The sequence below is a fragment of the Schistocerca piceifrons genome, chromosome 7 (assembly GCF_021461385.2).
Source record: "Schistocerca piceifrons isolate TAMUIC-IGC-003096 chromosome 7, iqSchPice1.1, whole genome shotgun sequence".
NCBI lineage: Eukaryota > Metazoa > Arthropoda > Insecta > Orthoptera > Acrididae > Schistocerca > Schistocerca piceifrons.
In genome coordinates, this window is record NC_060144.1 from 483,166,020 (window position 1) to 483,187,111 (window position 21,092).

At 37.2% G+C, this 21,092-nt stretch overlaps 1 protein-coding gene across 9 annotated transcripts in view; it reads left to right on the forward strand.

Annotated features, from left to right (window-relative positions):
- Positions 1-20,842, forward strand: part of LOC124804587 (transcriptional enhancer factor TEF-1) — a 795,029-nt gene extending 774,187 nt beyond the window's left edge. For all 9 annotated transcript variants that reach the window (XM_047264769.1, XM_047264768.1, XM_047264771.1 and 6 more), the window contains 5 exons: positions 3,246-3,423; positions 5,237-5,299; positions 8,874-9,040; positions 17,921-18,155; positions 18,351-20,842. In XM_047264769.1, coding sequence (XP_047120725.1) covers positions 3,246-3,423; positions 5,237-5,299; positions 8,874-9,040; positions 17,921-18,155; positions 18,351-18,464 — 757 coding nt within the window. In that variant the 3' untranslated portion in view covers positions 18,465-20,842. The remainder of the gene's footprint in view (positions 1-3,245; positions 3,424-5,236; positions 5,300-8,873; positions 9,041-17,920; positions 18,156-18,350) is intronic.
- The last annotated feature ends 250 nt before the right edge of the window (positions 20,843-21,092 follow it).

Below are 21,092 nucleotides of genomic sequence, written 5' to 3' on the forward strand. Positions count from 1 at the left end.
TGTCCCTTATACATATGTGGCATGTAGGTCTTGGATTCTTTCTTTAGTTTTTCAGGTTTACATAGTTTTCTTACTTCTTCCTTCCTTCTTGTTTATAATTTAATAAACTCCTTCATTATCCAATCCACTTTATGTAATGCTACTAATACTGTATATGAGGTGTGATCAAAAAGTAATTGAATTTTTTGTTTTCTCAAAGAATCTTCATTTATTCATCAACATGAACTTTGTCAGCTTCAAAGTAATTCACCCTCAGGTATGACACACTTGTGCTAAGGCTTTTCCCAATCTTGGAAGCATTTCTGGAACTCATTTTACTTTCCAGTGTTAAACTCCTTCAGCAATTCTGTTTTTTCATCTCATCATTGATGTCAGAACAATGCCTTTTCATAGTTTTGTCAGTCTCCAGAATAGAAAGAAGTTACAGGCATCCATGGCTGAGGCAACTTAACAGTTCCGTTTTTTGACAAAAAATCGTGAGCAAGCATTGATGTGTGGGTGGGTGCATTATTGTGAGTGGTTTTGCCATAATTCTGGTTGTTTCCTGTGGGTTGCTTCATGCAAACAGTGCATAACTTCCCGGTAGTGTTCCTTATTTACCATACAACTATAAGGTAGGAATTCATGTTGCACTAATCTATTATAAATGAAGGAAACAATGAGAAAAACCTTCACATATCGTTGGACGTGTCGAAGGTTTTTTTGGTTTTGACTCTTATGGCAGTTTCCATTGGAACAATTGGGTCTTGGTTTCAAATTCATACCCATTATCCACGTTTTGTCACGTTCTTTAGAAGTTCTGGGTCATTATTGATTCATTCAGCAATTCCTGAGCAATGTCTATGCATTGAAATTCAAAAATTCGGAACAACTTTGCTACTACACGTTACATGCTCAAAACAGCTGAAAAAATTACTTGGTACAAGCCAAAGGATATTCCATCATCAGCAACCTCCCTGATGGTGATATGGTGATTTTGCAGAACCATTTTTGATCAGTTCTTCCACACTGTTGTCAGTAATTATGTGCTATGGTGTCCAGGGCAGTCAGCATCTTTATACCGATCATAAACTCTTGTCTTACACATAGCAGATTTTCTGAAAGCCACAGGCAACATTTCGAATGTGATGCTGCACTTTGTTCCATTTTGCTAGCAAAATTTAATGCAAATTCTTAAATCCACCTTTATTGAAAGAAAAAATTTGCCAAGCACTTGAAAACGCATGTAACATTTTTTAATGTCAGCAATAAACTAAATATTCAAAACAGCTGAAAATGCAAACACATATGAGAAACATGTATACCAACAAGATAAAAAAATTAAAACAGGTTTTTTTTTAATTTCATGTGTTTTATAGATCCTATTAGTTTTTGATCACACCTCATATGTAGGAAACTATAGTACTATAATCAAATATAGGCAGGAATAAAATTCTAGTTATCTAGCTGATATGAACATATGTACTTTTTCAATTAGTCCTAGCTTAGTCTCATCATTTATATCTCTTTCCTGTCTTTCACCAAACTGTTATACTCTCTTGGTCTGTCTGGCTGTCTCTCCTTTGTCCTGGAGTGAAGTAAGAATTCTTTTAATTAAATCCATAATCTTGGGCAAAAATTCTTGTTTAACTTGCCTTATCAAATTCGGATAAAGTCCAAAACTTGATGACTGCCTCCATAATATGGATCCTTTCAACCATTTACTCTTTTTAGCTCAATACAGGGCTATTACAAAGATTGAAGCGATTTCATAAATTCACTGTAGCTCCATTCATTGACATATGGTCACGACACACTACAGATTTGTAGAAAAACTCATAAAGTTTTGTTCGGCTGAAACCGCACTTCAGGTTTCTGCCGCCAGAGCGCTCGAGAGCGCAGTGAGACAAAATGGCGGCAGGAGCCGAGAAAGCGTATGTCGTGCTTGAAATGCACTCACATCAGTCAGTCATAACAATGCAACGACACTTCAGGACAATGTTCAACAAAGATCCACGAACTGCTAACTCCATTCAGTGAAGGGATGCACAGTTTAAAGCTTCTGGATGCCTCTGTAAGGGGAAATCAACGGGTCGGATTGCAGTGAGCGAAGAAACGGTTGAACGCGTGCAGGCAAGTTTCACGTGTAGCCCGCGGAAGTCGACGAATAAAGCAAGCAGGGAGCTAAACGTACCACAGCCGACAGTTTGGAAAATCTTACGGAAAAGGCTAAAGCAGAAGCCTTACCATTTACAATTGCTACAAGCCCTGACACCCGATGATGAAGTCCAACGCTTTGAATTTTCGGCGTGGTTGCAACAGCTCATGGAAGAGGATGCGTTCAGTGCGAAACTTGTTTTCAGTGATGAAGCAACATTTTTTCTTAATGGTGAAGTGAACAGACACAATGTGCGAATCTGGGCGGTAGAGAATCCTCACGCATTCGTGCAGCAAATTCGCAATTCACCAAAAGTTAACGTGTTTTGTGCAATCTCATGGTTTAAAGTTTACGGCCCCTTTTTCTTCCGTGAAAAAAACGTTACAGGACATGTGTATCTGGACATGCTGAAAAATTGGCTCATGCCACAACTGGAGACCGACAGCGCCGACTTCATCTTTCAACAGGATGGTGCTCCACCGCACTTCCATCATGATGTTCGGCATTTCTTAAACAGGAGATTGGAAAATCGATGGATCGGTCATGGTGGAGATCATGATCAGCAATTCATGTCATGGCCTCCACGCTCTCCCGACTTAACCCCATGCGATTTCTTTCTGTGGGGTTACGTGAAAGATTCTGTGTTTAAACTTCCTCTACCAAGAAACGTGCCAGAACTGCGAGCTCGCATCAACGATGCTTTCGAACTCATTGATGGGGACATGCTGCGCTGAGTGTGGGAGGAACTTGATTATCGGCTTGATGTCTGCCGAATCACGAAAGGGGCACATATCGAACATTTGTGAATGCCTAAAAAAACTTTTTGAGTTTTTGTATGTGTGTGCAAAGCATTGTGAAAATATCTCAAATAATAAAGTTATTGTAGAGCTGTGAAATCGCTTCAATCATTTATAATAACCCTGTATTTATCTGTAAGCTTGTATCTGCTTGCTCTCTGTAAATAGAATTTTTCTGTTTCTTTTTAATTACAATTTGCATTGTGAATATTCACAGTTCAAATCTCTTCTATGTTAAAGAGACCATTTCTACTACTCTATTATCATAATAAAACTATATATAACTACTCTGATTGTTGTTTGTTTTACAGTGTTAAGCCTTTCGCACAACCTCCTTATGGTGGGAAGCCAGCAACAGCTGTGTCCTCTAGTGACATGACACTGCAGGCCCCACCGCCACCTCCATGGGAAGGTCGTGCTATTGCAACGCATAAGCTCCGTCTCGTTGAATTCTCTGCCTTCATGGAACAGCAGCAAGATGCCGATACTGTAAGTTTTTGCACGTGTAGTTCTTACTGCAATCATTAAGCAGTAGTCTGTTTATAAAAGATACATAATCAATTTATTTAATTAATCAATGATGAAAGTGGCACTTGTTCTTGTAGATTCACATAATTACTCAGTCTTCCAATGAAAGTGAGTGTAAATAAGTACCCAAGAAAAATGCGTCTTATCATTACTGTGTTATTGTCTTTGTGATGAGCTCAAGGTTTAAATTGACCAACAGTAGTTAACAGAATTTTACTCAAGTAATATTCTGCCTCAGTGGACTAGCCAGTGGATTTATTTATTTATTTTATTTTGGGGGGGGGGGGGGGGGGGTGGACCAAACAGCTTGGTCTTCCGTCCCATGCCCCAGTGGAACCACAAATACTTTTAAAAGGCAAAAGTAAATAGGAAAGCAGGAAATATAATAAAAGTGATTAGATACCGGTGTTATTTTTGTCAGTGTTTGGGATTTTACTTACCTAAACTGTGAAGATTGAAGACAGACTGACATCAGAGTTCGACACTATTTTTTGAAGTTCTCCTAAATTCTCTACTCTATATCTGCGATTAGAAACTGAGATTAAGTCCTCTAGAACAGATGTTTGGCATAGTTGCTGTTGCAGTAAACTTCATATAGTTAAAAACACATTTCATGTACAGATAAATTTAGCTTTCTTCAACTTGAGTGATTAGTTGCTACTGATTTTCCCCTGTTATATAGAAACTAATAATAAAACCTTATTTGATAGATTGATTGACTTTTAGTGCAAAGAGAATGAGAAGCAAATGCCTATCTTACTTTTCCTTCCTCATAGTTTATTTGGGAACCATAATTGCCTTGTGGCTAAAGCACTACACTATGGCCCTGGAGATCCTGAGTTGAAACCAAGTATGGGCAGGGATTTTTCCTCATTCCCAGTCACACCAGACTGGCTCGAGGTCCACTCAGCCTCATGTCAATATGAGTACCTGGGATCTTTCCCAGGGGTAAAGGGTGGTTGGGGTGAGGAACGTCCCAGCCCTCTGTCTCCCAGTGCCGCGGTGGATAGAAGGGTTGCGCTGTATCAGCAGTCTTGTGTCCCAGCCTTTACCTTTTATCGTAGTTTATTTACTATCAAGTTTTTTGTCCTGTCTTTAAATGGAGAATCTTTTTTATAGTCTTGGTAGCAGTTATGAGTATTTTGTGATTTAAATATGTCAATGAAAAGACTTAGTAGGATGTAAATGATTTAAGGATAAAGGTAACAGCTTGCTGAATAGTAGAAGCATTGAGTAGTTAAAGTGCACTTGCACAAGCCTCAGAAGTTCCATAGCCCCCCCCTCCCCCCCTCCCCCGCCCCCCCCCCACCCCCACCCACACACCCACACACCCACACACCCACACACCCACACACCCACACACCCACACACACACACACACACACACACACACACACACACACACACACACACACACACACACACACACACACACACACGAGAGCACGTGAGCGAATGCGGTAGTCCCGGCTGACTGCAGTGTGAAGTTTTCAATCTTGTTTATGTTCCTTTTGATGACTAAGTGCTTTTACTGCTGAGTGAGTTGTTATTTTCTCATCTTAAATTATTTAAATCTTGTGGTTTATGTATTTATGGTCTTTTACTTCTGGTATTATTTTAGCATTACTGTTTTTATGACTGTCACTGCTCCTGCACTGCAAACTACAAATTTTGTACTGCAAAATTGTTGACAGAACAAGCTATTTGTATATACTGTTATTTCTGCAGCTTTAAGGAGTTATTTTACTTAAAAATATTTTTTTTCTTGTTTCAGTACCACAAACATTTGTTTGTGCACATAGGTGAATCAGCCAGCTACTCTGTGCCACTGTTAGAGGTAAGTAGATGTTGATATGAGAAAAATCTGATTTCTGTTCTACGTATGTGATGAGTATGAAACCATGGCGGGTAATACCTGGTGTGTGTGTGTGTGTGTGTGTGTGTGTGTGTGTGTGTTCCCCATCCATTCTAAATTACTGGCAATAGTTTATATTGGAAGTTGAAAATAATTTCAGTATAAAGGATGTACCACTGCTGCTCAGATTTGATGCAGCATTTAATCTTTCATACCTAGCAAGTATTGAAAACAACTGTTGACAGAAACTGTAGAAATTATACACTGCTGCATTACATTCCTCAGATAACCATGAGAAATTGCATCTCTGATGTAAATTTCTTTTGGGCGTGTGTGTAGAAAAATTTGGACAATGAAATAAGAAAGATGTATTTTAAAGGCAGTAGAGAAAGGTGGTGAGAAGCAGATCATGACATCATGAACAAAGGAAGGTAAAAAGTAAAACAAACTGCAACTGCTGTGCTACTTGAACAATAATCAGTTTTCAGAATGGAGGCAATTCATGGGTAACCACTTGAGAAAATAAAGAAATGAAGGTAGCTGCTTGGTTGACAAAAGGGTGATCTGTTAATTAGACCCCAGGATGTAAATAGAGAATGACAGTTGATTAATGTATGTGCAGTGGTTCTGGTGTGGATCTCTATGATGGCTCCAGTTTTTAGTGCTGTAAGGGCATGAGAACAAGTGAACTGGTGCATAGAATTGCTTGCAACAGACAAGCTGTATGTAACATATTAAGCTGTGGAGTCAGGTGATGTACTGTGTGTTCTATGAATGTCAGAACTGTGTAAATAGGGGAAAAGATGGCCAATGGGAACCATCAATTAGAAGGAAGGATGAAAAGCCTGCAGATGACAGTAATTAAGAGTGCACAAGGTTTTGTGTCTTTTTGTACAGGATATTAACTACAGGTTGCAGGTAAAAATTATGCTTGAGCATGCAATCATGTGTGTGATGAACATAAAAAAGGGCATAAAAAGAGAAAGAGAGAGCCAGAGAAATTATCAGGTGCTGCAAAATAAGTATTACCTAATATAACATGTAACATTCATTATCTATGTGAAGTGAAGTGATTAAAAAAAAACAAAACAAAACAAATGACTGGATTTGTGATTCTTAGTAGAAACAATATGGCTGCCATTGAACATAATGCTGCACAATGTTAAACACATAGCAGACAAAGAAACAAGTAGTTCTAATGGATCTGATTGATCAGCACAAGGAGGTTCACTCATTTCAACATTATCTATGGGAAATACTGGGATAAATTCTTGTATCCGATTCCACTCATCGGCTTTGAGCAATGATGTCAAACCTAAGGCAAAGATGCTATGTATAGGCAATCTATGAAAGCAACAGATCACAATCATAAACAAACGAATGTAGCATATGATAAAATTACAGTCACATTCACTCAATTATTTACTTAGTTATGAATTATACTGAAACAAACTGAAGATAACGAAAATAAGAACAAGAATTTTTAAAAAATTTCGTGTCTGGTAAGAAGTATTCTCGCAATTCCTGCGACTAGAAAAGCAAAGAGACCCTTTAGATTGAATAAAAGTAAATTGCATGGGTTAAGTTATATGCTATGAAAAAGCATTAATTTTACATTAATTATTGAATCTAATGGGAGAAGCGCAGGAAAGTGGAGGTGCATGTATCAGAAAAAGGGGAAAATTAAATGAATGACAACAAACACGAAACAGTAGCGTAAAATGTGGAGAAACTTGACACTTCAAATTCTAAAAGAAAAGCCAGTACATGACAAATGAATGTCTGCAAAAAATAAAATATTGGAATGGATAGCTAGAATTAACCTATGTAGTTAAATTCCAGTTACAGATTCCAACCGCTCCCTGATTCATATGTAAATTATTTTTGCAGTTATATGCACAGAAACGTAATACCACTTCTACATTTGTAATTGCTCTCTAAAGCTACTGTGGTGAATTACAAAAATTGGAATCGGTAACTAGAACTGGCCTTCTATATAGGTCAATTCTAGTTACCGATTCCAATATTAGTAACTGTTTTGCAGTAGTTCAGATAGCCATTAGGAATGCAGAAATCATATTAACCTACATTTTACTACACACATGTGCTGAAAACACTATCTAAATAATGAATCATTGAATGGCTGGAACCCGGTTCCAACTTTTTGATGGTTCATAATTTTGGACATTTTTGCTGTATATTTGTGGACTATGTTTTTCTAGGATTTCTAAATTTCTTATTGATCTCAGAACTACTGCAAAAAATTAATAACTAGTGTAGGTATAGCTTCCAAATTTTCCTCTTTTTCATGGTAAGTAATGAAGATAGTAATACCATATGTAGAAATCCTGAAACAATTTAATGCACACCCTTGTTGTTAAAACTATCTAAATAACTAACTGTGGAATGGTTGGAATCGGTAACTGGAATTAACCTATATAGGTCAGTTCCAGTTGCTGATTTCAGTATTTGTTAGACCCCACTTTTTGTCAATTTTTGTGACTTGTGTACTCATCCCATTAGATTTAGCAGTTAGTATTAAAAGTTAATGCTGATTCATAATATTATGACTTCACTATGCGCTATACTGTACTGGATTTAATGGTGCTCTGTGCTTTTCTTACTTGCATAAATTACAATAATAATTTATTTTAGACATGTATACTTCTTTTTTCTGTTCTTATTTATTTTCATTACCTTTAATTCTTGTCAGTATAATTTGCGGCTAAGTAATTAATCACGTGAACTGTGTTTGTAGTTTTATCATATGCTACATTTGTTTGTTTATGAGTATGATCCGCTGCTTTCATAGGTTGCCTCTATGTAGCATCTCTGCCTTGGGTATGACGTCATTGCTCAAAGCCGACGAGTGGAATCGGACGCTAGAATTGAACCAAATAGTGTGTGCTGACATACTAATCAAACAATGGAAAGTCTAGGATGGAATAACAACAATGTGGAGAGGATTGATTGCTACTCACTACGTAGAGGAGGCATTGAGTCTCACACAGGCACCAAGAAAAGGAATGCTAAAAATGTTAAAGCTTTTGTACAAAGTCTTTACTCAGAAGTAGAGCTCTTGCACATTCACACAACAACAACAACAATCACACACACACACACACACACACACACACACACTATTCTCTCCAGGTGCTTTAGAAGACAGTAGCCATTTGCTTGTGAATTGTTGTTGTGTGACTGTGTGAGAGTTCTACAGCTGAGGAAACACTGTGTCCAGAAGCTTAAACATTTCTAGCCTTCCTTTCCTTTATGCATGTCTGTGATTCAATGTTGCCTCTGTGTGTGAGTAGCAATCTATCCTTTCCATATTGTTAGTACTTCCTAATGTGATAAATAATGAGGCAGGGCAGGATGAAGGACTTCATGTGATGATCCAATTCTTGAATTAGAAATACCTGATATTCACATAAAAAACACAAATTTTTGTCATAGTGCATAGCAGGACATATTATTTTGTTTCAAGACAAAAGCTTTTTTTAATTATTAATTTAATATTTTATTACTTTACTAATCATACTTCTTGATTCCACAGGCAGTTGATGTCCGGCAGATTTATGATAAGTTTCCTGAGAAGAAAGGTGGCTTGAAAGAGCTTTATGACAAAGGACCGCAGAATGCATTTTTCCTTGTCAAATTCTGGGCAGATCTGAACACTAACATCCAGGACGAAGCTGGAGCCTTCTATGGAGTTACAAGCCAGTGAGTTCTGCTTCCTTTTAGGGACATTCCTTTGAGATCTACAATTGCAGTTTTGAAAATATGGATTTACTTCTGTTAAAAAAATATTGTAGCCCTATGAAATAGTTATTGGACGTATACAGGGGATGGACAAAAAAATTGAAACACCACAAGAGCAACACTGTACCATGCCTAATACGGTGTGGAGAAAATGGTTAGCATTTGAAACATCTTACACTTGTCTCTGAATGGATAAACACAGGTCCTGTAGGGACGTTCAAAGGTACCTTGTACCATTCGTTCAGCAAAACAGTGGCAAGTTCTGGTATCAATAACAAAGGTGGATAGTGATCCCACACACTTCTCTCCAAAGACAACCACAAGGCTCAACAATATTGAGTTTTGGTGGCACTGGTGGGCAAAGGAAATGCAACAGTTCATCCCGGTGCTCACACAACTAGTCCTGGACTGTGGAAGCTGTGTGAACAGGGGCCCCATCATCTTGGAACCCAGCAACACCACTATGAAAAACAGACTTTGTACTAAGGGATGGATGTGATCAGCCAAAATGGTCACATAATTCTTGGCAGTTATATGACCTTGTAGAGTAACAGTGGGGCCGAAAAAATACACGATATGACTAGCCAAATCATCACCGAACTCCCACCATGTTTCGCTGCTGGAATGTAGACTCGTTTAAAATTGGAAACATGGTGAAACGAGGCTCATCTGACTAGATGATGTTCTTCCTGAGCTCCTTAGTCCATGTTTTATGGCTTCTGCACCATGTTTTCCTGCTAAGAGCATTTGCATCACTGATGATTGGTGTAGAATTACAGCTCACCCTGCCATTCAATGCTTATGGAGCTCCCTTTGTATTATTGTTGTGTTTACAGGAGTATGTGAGTGTGACATTCCATTCTGCAGTGACTTTTCTAGCTGTCACCCTCTTGTTTTTTATTACAATATTCTTCAGTGACTGACCATCGTGATCACTCGACACACTTTCGTTCATGTTGTGATTTAGCAGATGATTTTCAACTTTCCTATATGTGGTATGCATCTATAGTGTTTCAAGAGGCACCATATTAACACTCTGACTCCCATGTTTATGGAAGCACACACCATATGAGCACCAACAATTTTCCCACATTCAAATCTGCTTAGATCTGACACAATGCTCTCTCAACATTGCAGGACATTGTTTTGACCTTTTCTGATGGAAGAGTATCTATGCAATTACATCTCAAACAAACATTACTTTATGAATTGGCAGTTCCGGATCCCCACTTCTTGTAATGTGGTTAATTATACAATCTTGGCTGCAGTCAACACTTCTTGTACTGTTTTACATGAATTATATATTGGTAGTGAATGATGCTTCACAACCTCTACAGGAAACAACTCTTATGACATGCGCGCACATATATGGAGAAATATAAATATGTATAAATAGCCTGCTCATAAATTTGATATTACTCTGATCCTGCACAAGTTTATTTTTTATGTAATTTATTTAAATTTCATATGAATACAAGCAGTTATGTGTAACACTGAATATGAACTGCCTTAGTACCAGCTGCCATTAGCCAGTTGCAAGTACACAGTTTAACTTTTCAATAATGAGTAGACAACATTTGCTACAGTTAAATGTTTTATTGAACAACGTAGTACTGTCCAACCTCTGCTTTCGTATTCTGCAAAATGACACACAGCAGTAAGCAATCTGTATGGATATACAAGGATACGACACAATATATTGGCTGCATGTCATAAACTAGTTTTACTCAACATCAAAAAACAACCTGTAGCTTATGTGCTTTATTTAAAATAACAAATGATTAAAATTAATTCAACAGTAGTTATAACTTTGCCTTTGATCAATCTCATGAAATGTAATTGGGTATCTTTCTAATGAAATATAATGTCCAATAACAATCCATCTCTCAAAGTTAATCAATCCTGAGCAGACCTGCTGCTTAAGGAATTTCCTTTACTTACAATACACTATAATACATAATGGCACAGCTTTTCCTTAGGTTGTGAATTAATGTTGACCATTTCAAATGAGAGATAATTGAACACTAAGTCAGTGATGCAATTTTTATTGACACAATTTCTCTCTCTTTTGTTTCAGTATAACATAAATATTTTTTTGTTATTTATTTTATTTTCTCATATATTTTGCAATGAAATGGATCTTTAGATGGTAATCACCTGTAAGGATAATGTTTCCTTCTTCAATTATTTTTATTTTGTATGAAAGTCTACTCAGAAAATATTGTCAAGCTAGTCATAATGCTAAACTATTGCATCTCAGAACTTTGTTTCTTTCATCCTGGTAACTGGTAGCAAATCATTAAAATCTTTGTATTTAAATCTCTTTTATAAACTTCCAAAAGTCTTCTCTCTTTAAATTAATTCCATCACTGGTTTCTTTTGTTTTTATTGGGACTCAAGTTACCTTTGGGGAGAATTTACTAATTTGTAAATAATATTCAAAACTAGAATGAAATTTTCACTCTGCAGTGGAGTGTGCGCTGACATGAAACTTCCTGGCAGATTAAAACTGTGTGCCAGACCGAGTTTGAGTCTTGGTCCGGCACACAGTTTTAATCTGCCAGGAAGTTTAATATTCAAAACTTCTTTATTTTTAGTTGATGTGCTGAAGCTTTCTTTTATTCTTTCGTGTCTGTCTAAATTTAATGGCAGTGAACAATTGCCAGCAATTATCTATCCACAGGAAAATATGTTGGCAAATCACATTTCACTATGGTTTACTAATTTAATGGGCACTTGTGTCATTAAAAAATTAAGGTGATGATAATACTATGATGTACTTGCATAATTGTTTCCAGTGGGCTACTTCGTAATGTTACACGAAAGATCTTGACAGTTTATGGGCTATCAGCACTGTATGATCAATATGTGGTTTCTGTACAAAAACTTAAAAACTAGCAAAGCATTGAAAAAATCAAAACTCAAGCTCATGTAAGATGCTGTGGGGACTCAGTTTTGTCAGGAAGGATATAAGGGGATCCCACTATCAGGCCCCATCATAAAAGAAACAGCAATTCAGTTGCAACAAAAATTGGGTGGCGAAGATGACGTATTCCAAGCAAGTGAAAGTTGGCTTCACCTGTGGAAAAATTGTCACAGAATTAGGCAAGTTGCTATTTCAGGTGAAAAATTTTCTGATGACAAATAGGGAATTTGTTGAAAATTTTGAAATGTTGTTGTTGTTGTGGTCTTCAGTCCTGAGACTGGTTTGATGCAGCTCTCCATGCTACTCTATCCTGTGCAAGCTTCTTCATCTCCCAGTACCTACTGCAACCTACATCCTTCTGAATCTGCTTAGTGTATTGATCTCTTGGTCTCCCTCTACGATTTTTACCCTCCACGCTTCCCTCCAATGCTAAATTTGTGATCCCTTGATGCCTCAAAACATGTCCTACCAACCGATCCCTTCTTCTAGTCAAGTTGTGCCACAAACTTCTCTTCTTCCCAATCCTATTCAATACCTCCTCATTAGTTACGTGATCTACCCACCTTATCTTCAGCATTTTTCTGTAGCACCACATTTCGAAAGCTTCTATTCTCTTCTTGTCCAAACTGGTTATCGCCCATGTTTCACTTCCATACATGGCTACACTCCATACAAATACTTTCAGAAACGACTTCCTGACACTTAAATCTATACTCGATGTTAACAAATTTCTCTTCTTCAGAAACGATTTCCTTGCCATTGCCAGTCTACATTTTATATCCTCTCTACTTCGACCATCATCAGTTATTTTACTCCCTAAATAGCAAAACTCCTTTACTACTTTAAGTGTCTCATTTCCTAATCTAATCCCCTCAGCATCACCCGATTTAATTTGACTACATTCCATTATCCTCGTTTTGCTTTTGTTGATGTTCATCTTATATCCTCCTTTCAAGACACTGTCCATTCCGTTCAACTGCTCTTCCAAGTCCTTTGCTGTCTCTGACAGAATTACAATGTCATCGGCAAACCTCAAAGTTTTTACTTCTTCTCCATGAATTTTAATACCTACTCCGAATTTTTCTTTTGTTTCCTTTACTGCTTGCTCAATATACAGATTGAATAACATCGGGGAGAGGCTAGAACCCTGTCTCACTCCTTTCCCAACCACTGCTTCCCTTTCATGCCCCTCGACTCTTATAACTGCCATCTGGTTTCTGTACAAATTGTAAATAGCCTTTCGGTCCCTGTATTTTACCCCTGCCACCTTCAGAATTTGAAAGAGAGTATTCCAGTTAACGTTGTCAAAAGCTTTCTCTCAGTCTACAAATGCTAGGAACGTAGGTTTGCCTTTTCTTAATCTTTCTTCTAAGATAAGTCGTAAGGTTAGTATTGCCTCACGTGTTCCAACATTTCTACGGAATCCAAACTGATCCTCCCCGAGGTCCGCTTCTACCAGTTTTTCCATTCGTTTGTAAAGAATTCGCGTTAGTATTTTGCAGCTGTGACTTATTAAACTGATAGTTCGGTAATTTTCACATCTGTCAACACTTGCTTTCTTTGGGATTGGAATTATTATATTCTTCTTGAAGTCTGTGGGTATTTTGCCTGTCTCATACATCTTGCGCACCAGATGGTAGAGTTTTGTCATGACTGGCTCTCCCAAGGCCATCAGTAGTTCTAATGGAATGTTGTCTACTCCCGGGGCCTTGTTTCGACTCAGGTCTTTCAGTGCTCTGTCAAACTCTTCACGCAGTATCTTATCTCCCATTTCGTCTTCATCTACATCCTCTTCCATTGCCATAATATTGTCCTCAAGTACATCGCCCTTGTATAAACCCTCTATATACTCCTTCCACCTTTCTGCCTTCCCTTCTTTGCTTAGAACTGGGTTGCCATCTGAGCTCTTGATATTCATACAACTGGTTCTCTTCTCTCCAAAGGTCTCTTTAATTTTCCTGTAGGCAGTATCTATCTTACCCCTAGTGAGACAAGCCTCTACATCCTTACATTTGTACTCTAGCCATCCCTGCTTAGCCATTTTGCACTTCCTGTCAATCTCATTTTTGAGATGTTTGTATTCCTTTTTGCCTGCTTCATTTACTGCATTTTTATATTTTCTCCTTTCATCAATTAAATTCAATATTTCTTCTGTTACCCAAGGATTTCTATTAGCCCTCGTCTTTTTACCTACTTGATCCTCTGCTGCCTTCACTACTTCATCCCTCAGAGCTACCCATTCTTCTTCTACTGTATTTCTTTCCCCCATTCCTGTCAATTGTTCCCTTATGCTCTCCCTGAAACTCTCTACAACCTGTGGTTCTTTCAGTTTAGCCAGGTCCCATCTCTTTAAATTCCCGCCTTTTTGCAGTTTCTTCAGTTTCAATCTGCAGTTCATAACCACTAGATTGTGGTCAGAATCCACATCTGCCCCTGGAAATGTCTTACAATTTAAAACCTGGTTCCTAAATCTCTGTCTTACCATTATGTAATCTATCTGATACCTTTTAGTATCTCCAGGATTCTTCCAGGTATACAACCTTCTTTCATGATTCTTGAACCAAGTGTTAGCTATGATTAAGTTACGCTCTGTGCAAAATTCTACCAGACGGCTTCCTCTTTCATTTTTCTCCCCCAATCCATATTCACCCACTACGTTTCCTTCTCTCCCTTTTCCTACTCTCAAATTCCAGTCACCCATGACTATTAAATTTTCGTCTCCCTTCACTACCTGAATAATTTCTTTTATCTTGTCATACATTTCATCAATTTCTTCATCATCTGCAGAGCTAGTTGGCATATAAACTTGTACTACTGTAGTAGGCATGGGCCTTGTGTCTATCTTGGCCACAATAATGCGTTCACTATGCTGTTTGTAGTAGCTAACCCGCACTCCTATTTTTTTATTCATTATTAAACCTACTCCTGCATTACCCCTATTTGATTTTGTATTTATAACCCTGTAATCACCTGACCAAAAGTCTTGTTCCTCCTGCCACCGAACTTCACTAATTCCCACTATATCTAACTTTAACCTATCCATTTCCCTTTTTAAATTTTCTAACCTACCTGCCCGATTAAGGGATCTGACATTCCACGCTCCGATCCGTAGAATGCCAGTTTTCTTTCTCCTGATAACGACGTCCTCTTGAGTAGTCCCCGCCCGGAGATCCGAATGGGGGACTATTTTACCTCCGGAATATTTTACCCAAGAGGACGCCATCATCATTTAATCATACAGTAAAGCTGCATGTCCTCGGGAAAAATTATGGCTGTAGTTTCCCCTTGCTTTCAGCCGTTCGCAGTACCAGCACAGCAAGGCCGTTTTGGTTAATGTTACAAGGCCAGATCGGTCAATCATCCAGACTGTTGCCCCTGCAACTACTGAAAAGGCTGCTGCCCCTCTTCAGGAACCACATGTTTGTCTGGCCTCTCAACAGATACCCCTCCGTTGTGGTTGCACCTACGGTACGGCCATCTGTATCACTGAGGCACGCAAGCCTCCCCACCAACGGCAAGGTCCATGGTTCATGGGGGGAATTTTGAAATATAGTCTTCAGAAAATCAACTGGTAGTTAGCCACTTGTACAACATGGATGAAACAGAACCAAACTAGAAAATGCTGCTTAAAAAAAAAAAAAAAAAAAAAAAAAAAAAAAAAAAAAAAAAAACCTTGCCTCTGACAATGGAACAGTCCCAGGAAGAAGACTAGCAAAGGATAGGCTGACTATTCCAACCTGTAGCAATGCAAGGGGTGACTGCAAATTGCCGTTGTTTGTAATCAGCAAATTCAAGAACCCAAGACCCTTCAAAAACACACACATCAACACTTCCCGTTCTTATGATGGTAAAAAAGTGCTTGGATGGTGAAAGTACTTGAACTAAAAAAAACTACCTCCCATGCAGTTGTATTGCTAGACAACGCCACAAGCCCCCCCCCCCCCCCTCCCCCCCACCAACACATGACTTCAGCAATCCAACCAGTGGAGCAGGGTGTCAGTTAAAATGATATTACAGGAGGAAATGCGTCAGTGCTTTGTTCAAGAAAACAGAAGAATGTTGTGATCTTTTGGAAGCAATAAAAAGATTCAGCATAATAATTTACACCACTACTCAAGTCTGGGAGAACTTCAGAAAACCGAAGTAAATTTGGCCTAGCCTAAATTAAGAGCAAGAACTTCCATAAAATAATGAGTCAGACATTGTGGGTCACTGATTTGAAAACTCATTAAAATCGTATCCAGCCTGCTGATATTGCGGAATGGCTAGCAGAAGGTGATATTACTGCTGTTGCCAATGAAAAACTTGAACATGATCAGATGATCAATCCTGCGTTGCAGCAGTATAATGTTGAGCAAGAGTCTGATGATGATCAAGAAAGGGAAGAAGATGAAAAGAACAGCCACTCTGCAGCAAAGGATATGTTTGAGGCAGCCCTCAAATAATAGTGAGCTTCTGGGTGATCAGCTGAGTTGTTGTGTCCATTTTCTGGATGATATTTTGACGACTGACCTAGCCATCTTCTTCAGATGCTTTGAGTTTTGCTATTTGTTTACTTGCTGCTTGGACACCAGCTGGACTGTGATCTATTGTTGATCTCACACCTCTAGTTGTAGCTGAGCTTTAGTTAAAGCAGAGATAAGTTCCCAACATCCTCTGCAGCTTTTGATGTTCTTTTGTTTTACAGAGCATGCACTGGTTGTTGAATATTGTGCTGAAAATGGAAACACTAACTCTGCTGAACACTAGGAAGCTCACTATAAATGAGTTGTGCTGAGAAAATCTGAGAGATCATTGACCTCAAATATTTGAAACAACAACCAGCCACTACAGCTATGGAGATAATTGTAGGCGAAGAAGTGGCGTGATGGGGCAGAGAAGTGGTGTGATGCAGCTGCAAAGTCAAGATTTAAGAAATTAGGGAGGAGGGGAGGGGAATTAAACTTTTGTAAATAGATTTTCAGTGTCTGAAATTATCTGTTTTCCTATCTCTTTATTAGAAATGTAATTTTTTACCTGATGTGTTACATCATTTTGAGCTCTTAAGTGACTTGTTTCATTCTCCTCTAATTACCTGACCTTTTTAGCATTCCAACCACCCCTTGATCCCATACAACCCTCCCTATGAAATATTTTTATCATCCAACAAACTAATCAAGCCCCCTGTTTCCATTATGTAGCCAGATCTCCCTAACTAGCCATCCAGTGATTCACAGTGGAAACCACTAGACAGTATTTCAGTTGTGAACACTTGCAGAGTTGAACCATTAATACAGCAATACCGTTACTTTTACCAATTGAGTCATTATTTCATATGGCTTTGGTTCTTTTTCTCATGCCTGGCTGTTGCTAGTGTAAGATCTTTGTCTTCTACTGCTGTCCACCAGCAGTGTAGATATGATCCTTGCCACTCAAAGCATGAATATAGTTCATCATTTCTACATTGGTACTCTCCACCATTTTTTAACAAACACGTTAAGTAGTATTACAATAATTAATTATGAATATTCAACTGATATCATTGTAAATTCAGCTACTGCACCAATAGGTTAAGACTACAGAACTACCAGGATGACAACTAAAATAAAACTTCCTTTGATCCTACACACCTCACAACATGTTGAAGACACTGTGCTGTGCATGTGCTGTTTGTGACCAAATACAACAGTGGAACCTACAGATTTGGCTAGCCTCTGCATTTCTGTTAACGCATACATTTTTCGTGGTGTTTCAGTTTTGTTGTGCAACCCATATATATGCTAACTAAAAACATTATTATGCTCTTTACAACACTTACTAATGATGTGAACAAAACTACAAGTATTTGACTATCACAAATATTTGACAATAACTGTTACTTAATCTGTATTTATAATAAGAATTGCTATTCCTAAGAAAAAAATTTTTTATTGCAGGTATGAAAGTAATGAAAATATGACTATTACTTGTTCTACAAAGGTATGTTCATTTGGTAAACAAGTAGTGGAAAAGGTTGAAACAGAATATGCAAGGTTCGAAAATGGACGGTTTGTGTACCGTATTCATCGCTCACCAATGTGTGAATACATGATCAACTTCATCCACAAGTTGAAACACTTGCCTGAAAAGTACATGATGAACAGTGTACTTGAGAATTTCACTATCCTACAGGTAAGTCCCACCTACAGACATTGAGAGTACATAGCTTAATTGTAACTGCTCCATTGTACATGTTTCTCTTAAAAGAGGCAAACTCTGAAAAAAAAAAATTGAAAGTTATATAATTGTCTGATAGAGCTTAAAATTATCATGAATGAGTGCTACAGATTTTCAGTATATATACAATGTGCTATTTTTCTTTTCCAGGTGGTCACAAATCGTGAAACCCAAGAAACTCTCCTGTGTACAGCTTATGTGTTTGAGGTGTCAACTTCTGAACATGGTGCTCAACACCATATCTATAGGCTGGTGAAGGACTGAATAAATGAAAGAAACACTTTCCAACAGTGCCTAGAACCGCTGACATCTGTACATTAATGTTTCATCAAGTATTATTTTTGTTATAAGTGACCCTTGTGGGTGGGCAAACAGCTCCTCCACAGTAAGTGTTCTGGACTCTTGTCAGCGGTGCCAGGGATGCCAGATGACAGAATGTTTGTGATAGTACTAAGTTGGTATTGAAGCTCGAATTACACCACTAGATTATATTTTTATTGTGATCAAATGAGAGTTAAATTTGTTATTGGAAGGAGTTTGTCAGTTGGCGTGTACACTTTCAGATTGAAAAGTTATATACTCAAGTATATAGTTGCAATCGACATGGCATCCCTAGTGTTAATATCTACACCATTTGAAATATAAAGAAGTCTAATGAAGTTAAACAGTAAATGAAAATTAAATCGAGTGGCAATTTTTGATCTCTGTTTTAGTCAAATATTTTCGTGGTGAGAAGTAAAATTATGTAGTATTTTACACGGTGGCAGCTGTGCGTTTACTTAAAAATGAAAGTGGAACATACTGTGGATAGAATATTTTCTTTTATATGTATTTAACTACAATCTGGCATTTAAACATGTGCTTGTTAATGAAATCAGCATCACTATGTATGTATATATGTGGATACTATACATACATATTTATATATATTTTAAAAATATCTTCTGTGAAGATGTAGGGCACTCTTTCACTAATACAATTGAAAGCAAAAAAAAAAAAAGTCATTGCTGTAAATAGGTTTACATGGATGAGTAAATTCTATGTTTTCCTTGTGCCAAGAGAAGACTAAACAACTATTCAGCAGTTTGGCTAAAACATTTATAACACTGAATTTCCAGAAGGATTTGGCCATATCTGGAACTGCCATATCACAGTAGAGGTTTCTTGTTTGTACTTAATGAGATAAATATATGTATAATAAGAAGAATATGCTATATGCCACAATGGTAAACTTTTACAGTGTGAAAAAGATTAAGATATTTCTATGATTAGTTATTCCTTTGTGGTGTAGCACTTGAGTAAGTGCCTTTTCTGTACTCTTCATGTTGACTGAATTTTACCTATGCCAATGCTTTCTCTGCAAAATATTACAAGGATTTATTTTGGCACAATTATTTTGTCAGGAGTTTTCTGATTTGTTGGAGTCGTCATGTTGTATCCTGTATTGATTTCTATTGTTTGCAGGTTTCTGAACTAGGGATCAAAGTTCAAAATGACATGAAAATAGAACGCTTAATTCAGTATTTGTTCATAGTGGAAAAACAGCAAAATATAAGTTCTGAGGATCCTGGCTTCTGTACAAAAAATCTCTATACGTTGTACACAATTCATCATATGTGCATGACAAATAATTTACCCTGCTGCCTCGTACCAGCAGTTTAAAAATAATCTGTGCCATTTATGTGACTGTAATTAAGAAACAGAAATGTGAAAAGCAGAGCTTTTATGTAAATTTTTATTAAATTAATTCTAAACTTACTTAATGTATGTTTTATGGATACTTTAGAAATAGAATTTAACTTACTGATATTATTTAATTTGAAAGTAATTTCACTCTTGACCAGTTATATTTTAAATATTTCCTGTAGAAGTGAACAGAATATTTTAATGCATTGAGTAATAATGTGATAGTCTATTGATAACTTCATTTTCTTCTGTTTAGTGTGTTTTTTGTAAAATAATATTCTTTTTCATAGTATCCTGTGACTATAGTTAAGACATGGAGAGCTTTTTTATAGTTTATATTTTATTTTAGCTTAGAAAAATAAGTGTTTTAAACACATTTTGTACAAAGCAGTTTTTAATTTTCTAAGTTGCCATATATAAATGATTGTTGTGATATGTTTGAATATTTGACAGCAGTTTCCTTGATGGTGATACATTTGTATTCAGTTGGAATAAAATGACTTTCTCTCTGAGCCTGTGGGCTGTAGCTAACCAAACTGAGTAAAGATTGGCATTTCATTTGTATTAGTGCAATGTCACATGTATGACTACATGAGAGATTTTCAGGATGCAGTTCTGCATCAGTTTGTTGTAACTCTTGTGTCTTAAAACTTTTGATTCTTGTGTTGTGAGTTGAACTTGCATGTTAGTACTACCAGATTTTATTTACTTTGCATGTGAGATTGTGTTGTGTTATATTTTATGGGTCCTTCCTTTATTTGCAGCTTTTTATTTGGTTTGGGTTTTTATTTTGTTTCACTCTTAGTATCTTTAAATAAATTGTTATTTCAAGCCCTGAAAGTAAGAGACCTGTTTGTATTATTTTTGTGTTTCACCTTACTTGTATTTGGCAGCAAAACTAGAACAAAACAGAAAGTTATGAAAAAATAAAGTGGACTCTTTTGTACAGTTGATAATCAGTCTTCATTATTTAATTGCCTTTCATCCCATCTCACTTCGTATTTCCTGGTTTTCACTTTTACATGTTCACAAAGGCAACTCCATCGTACTTACGTCCTGAATGTATAATGACATGAATGTAGTAGTATTATGCCACTTGAAAGACTAAATTCAAGTCAAAGTCTTGACTGCTTAAAAGTTAACCATTTTTATAATTTGATTAGACCTTGGGTGCCAAAATGAACTTGCAAAACTGTAACAGTCTAG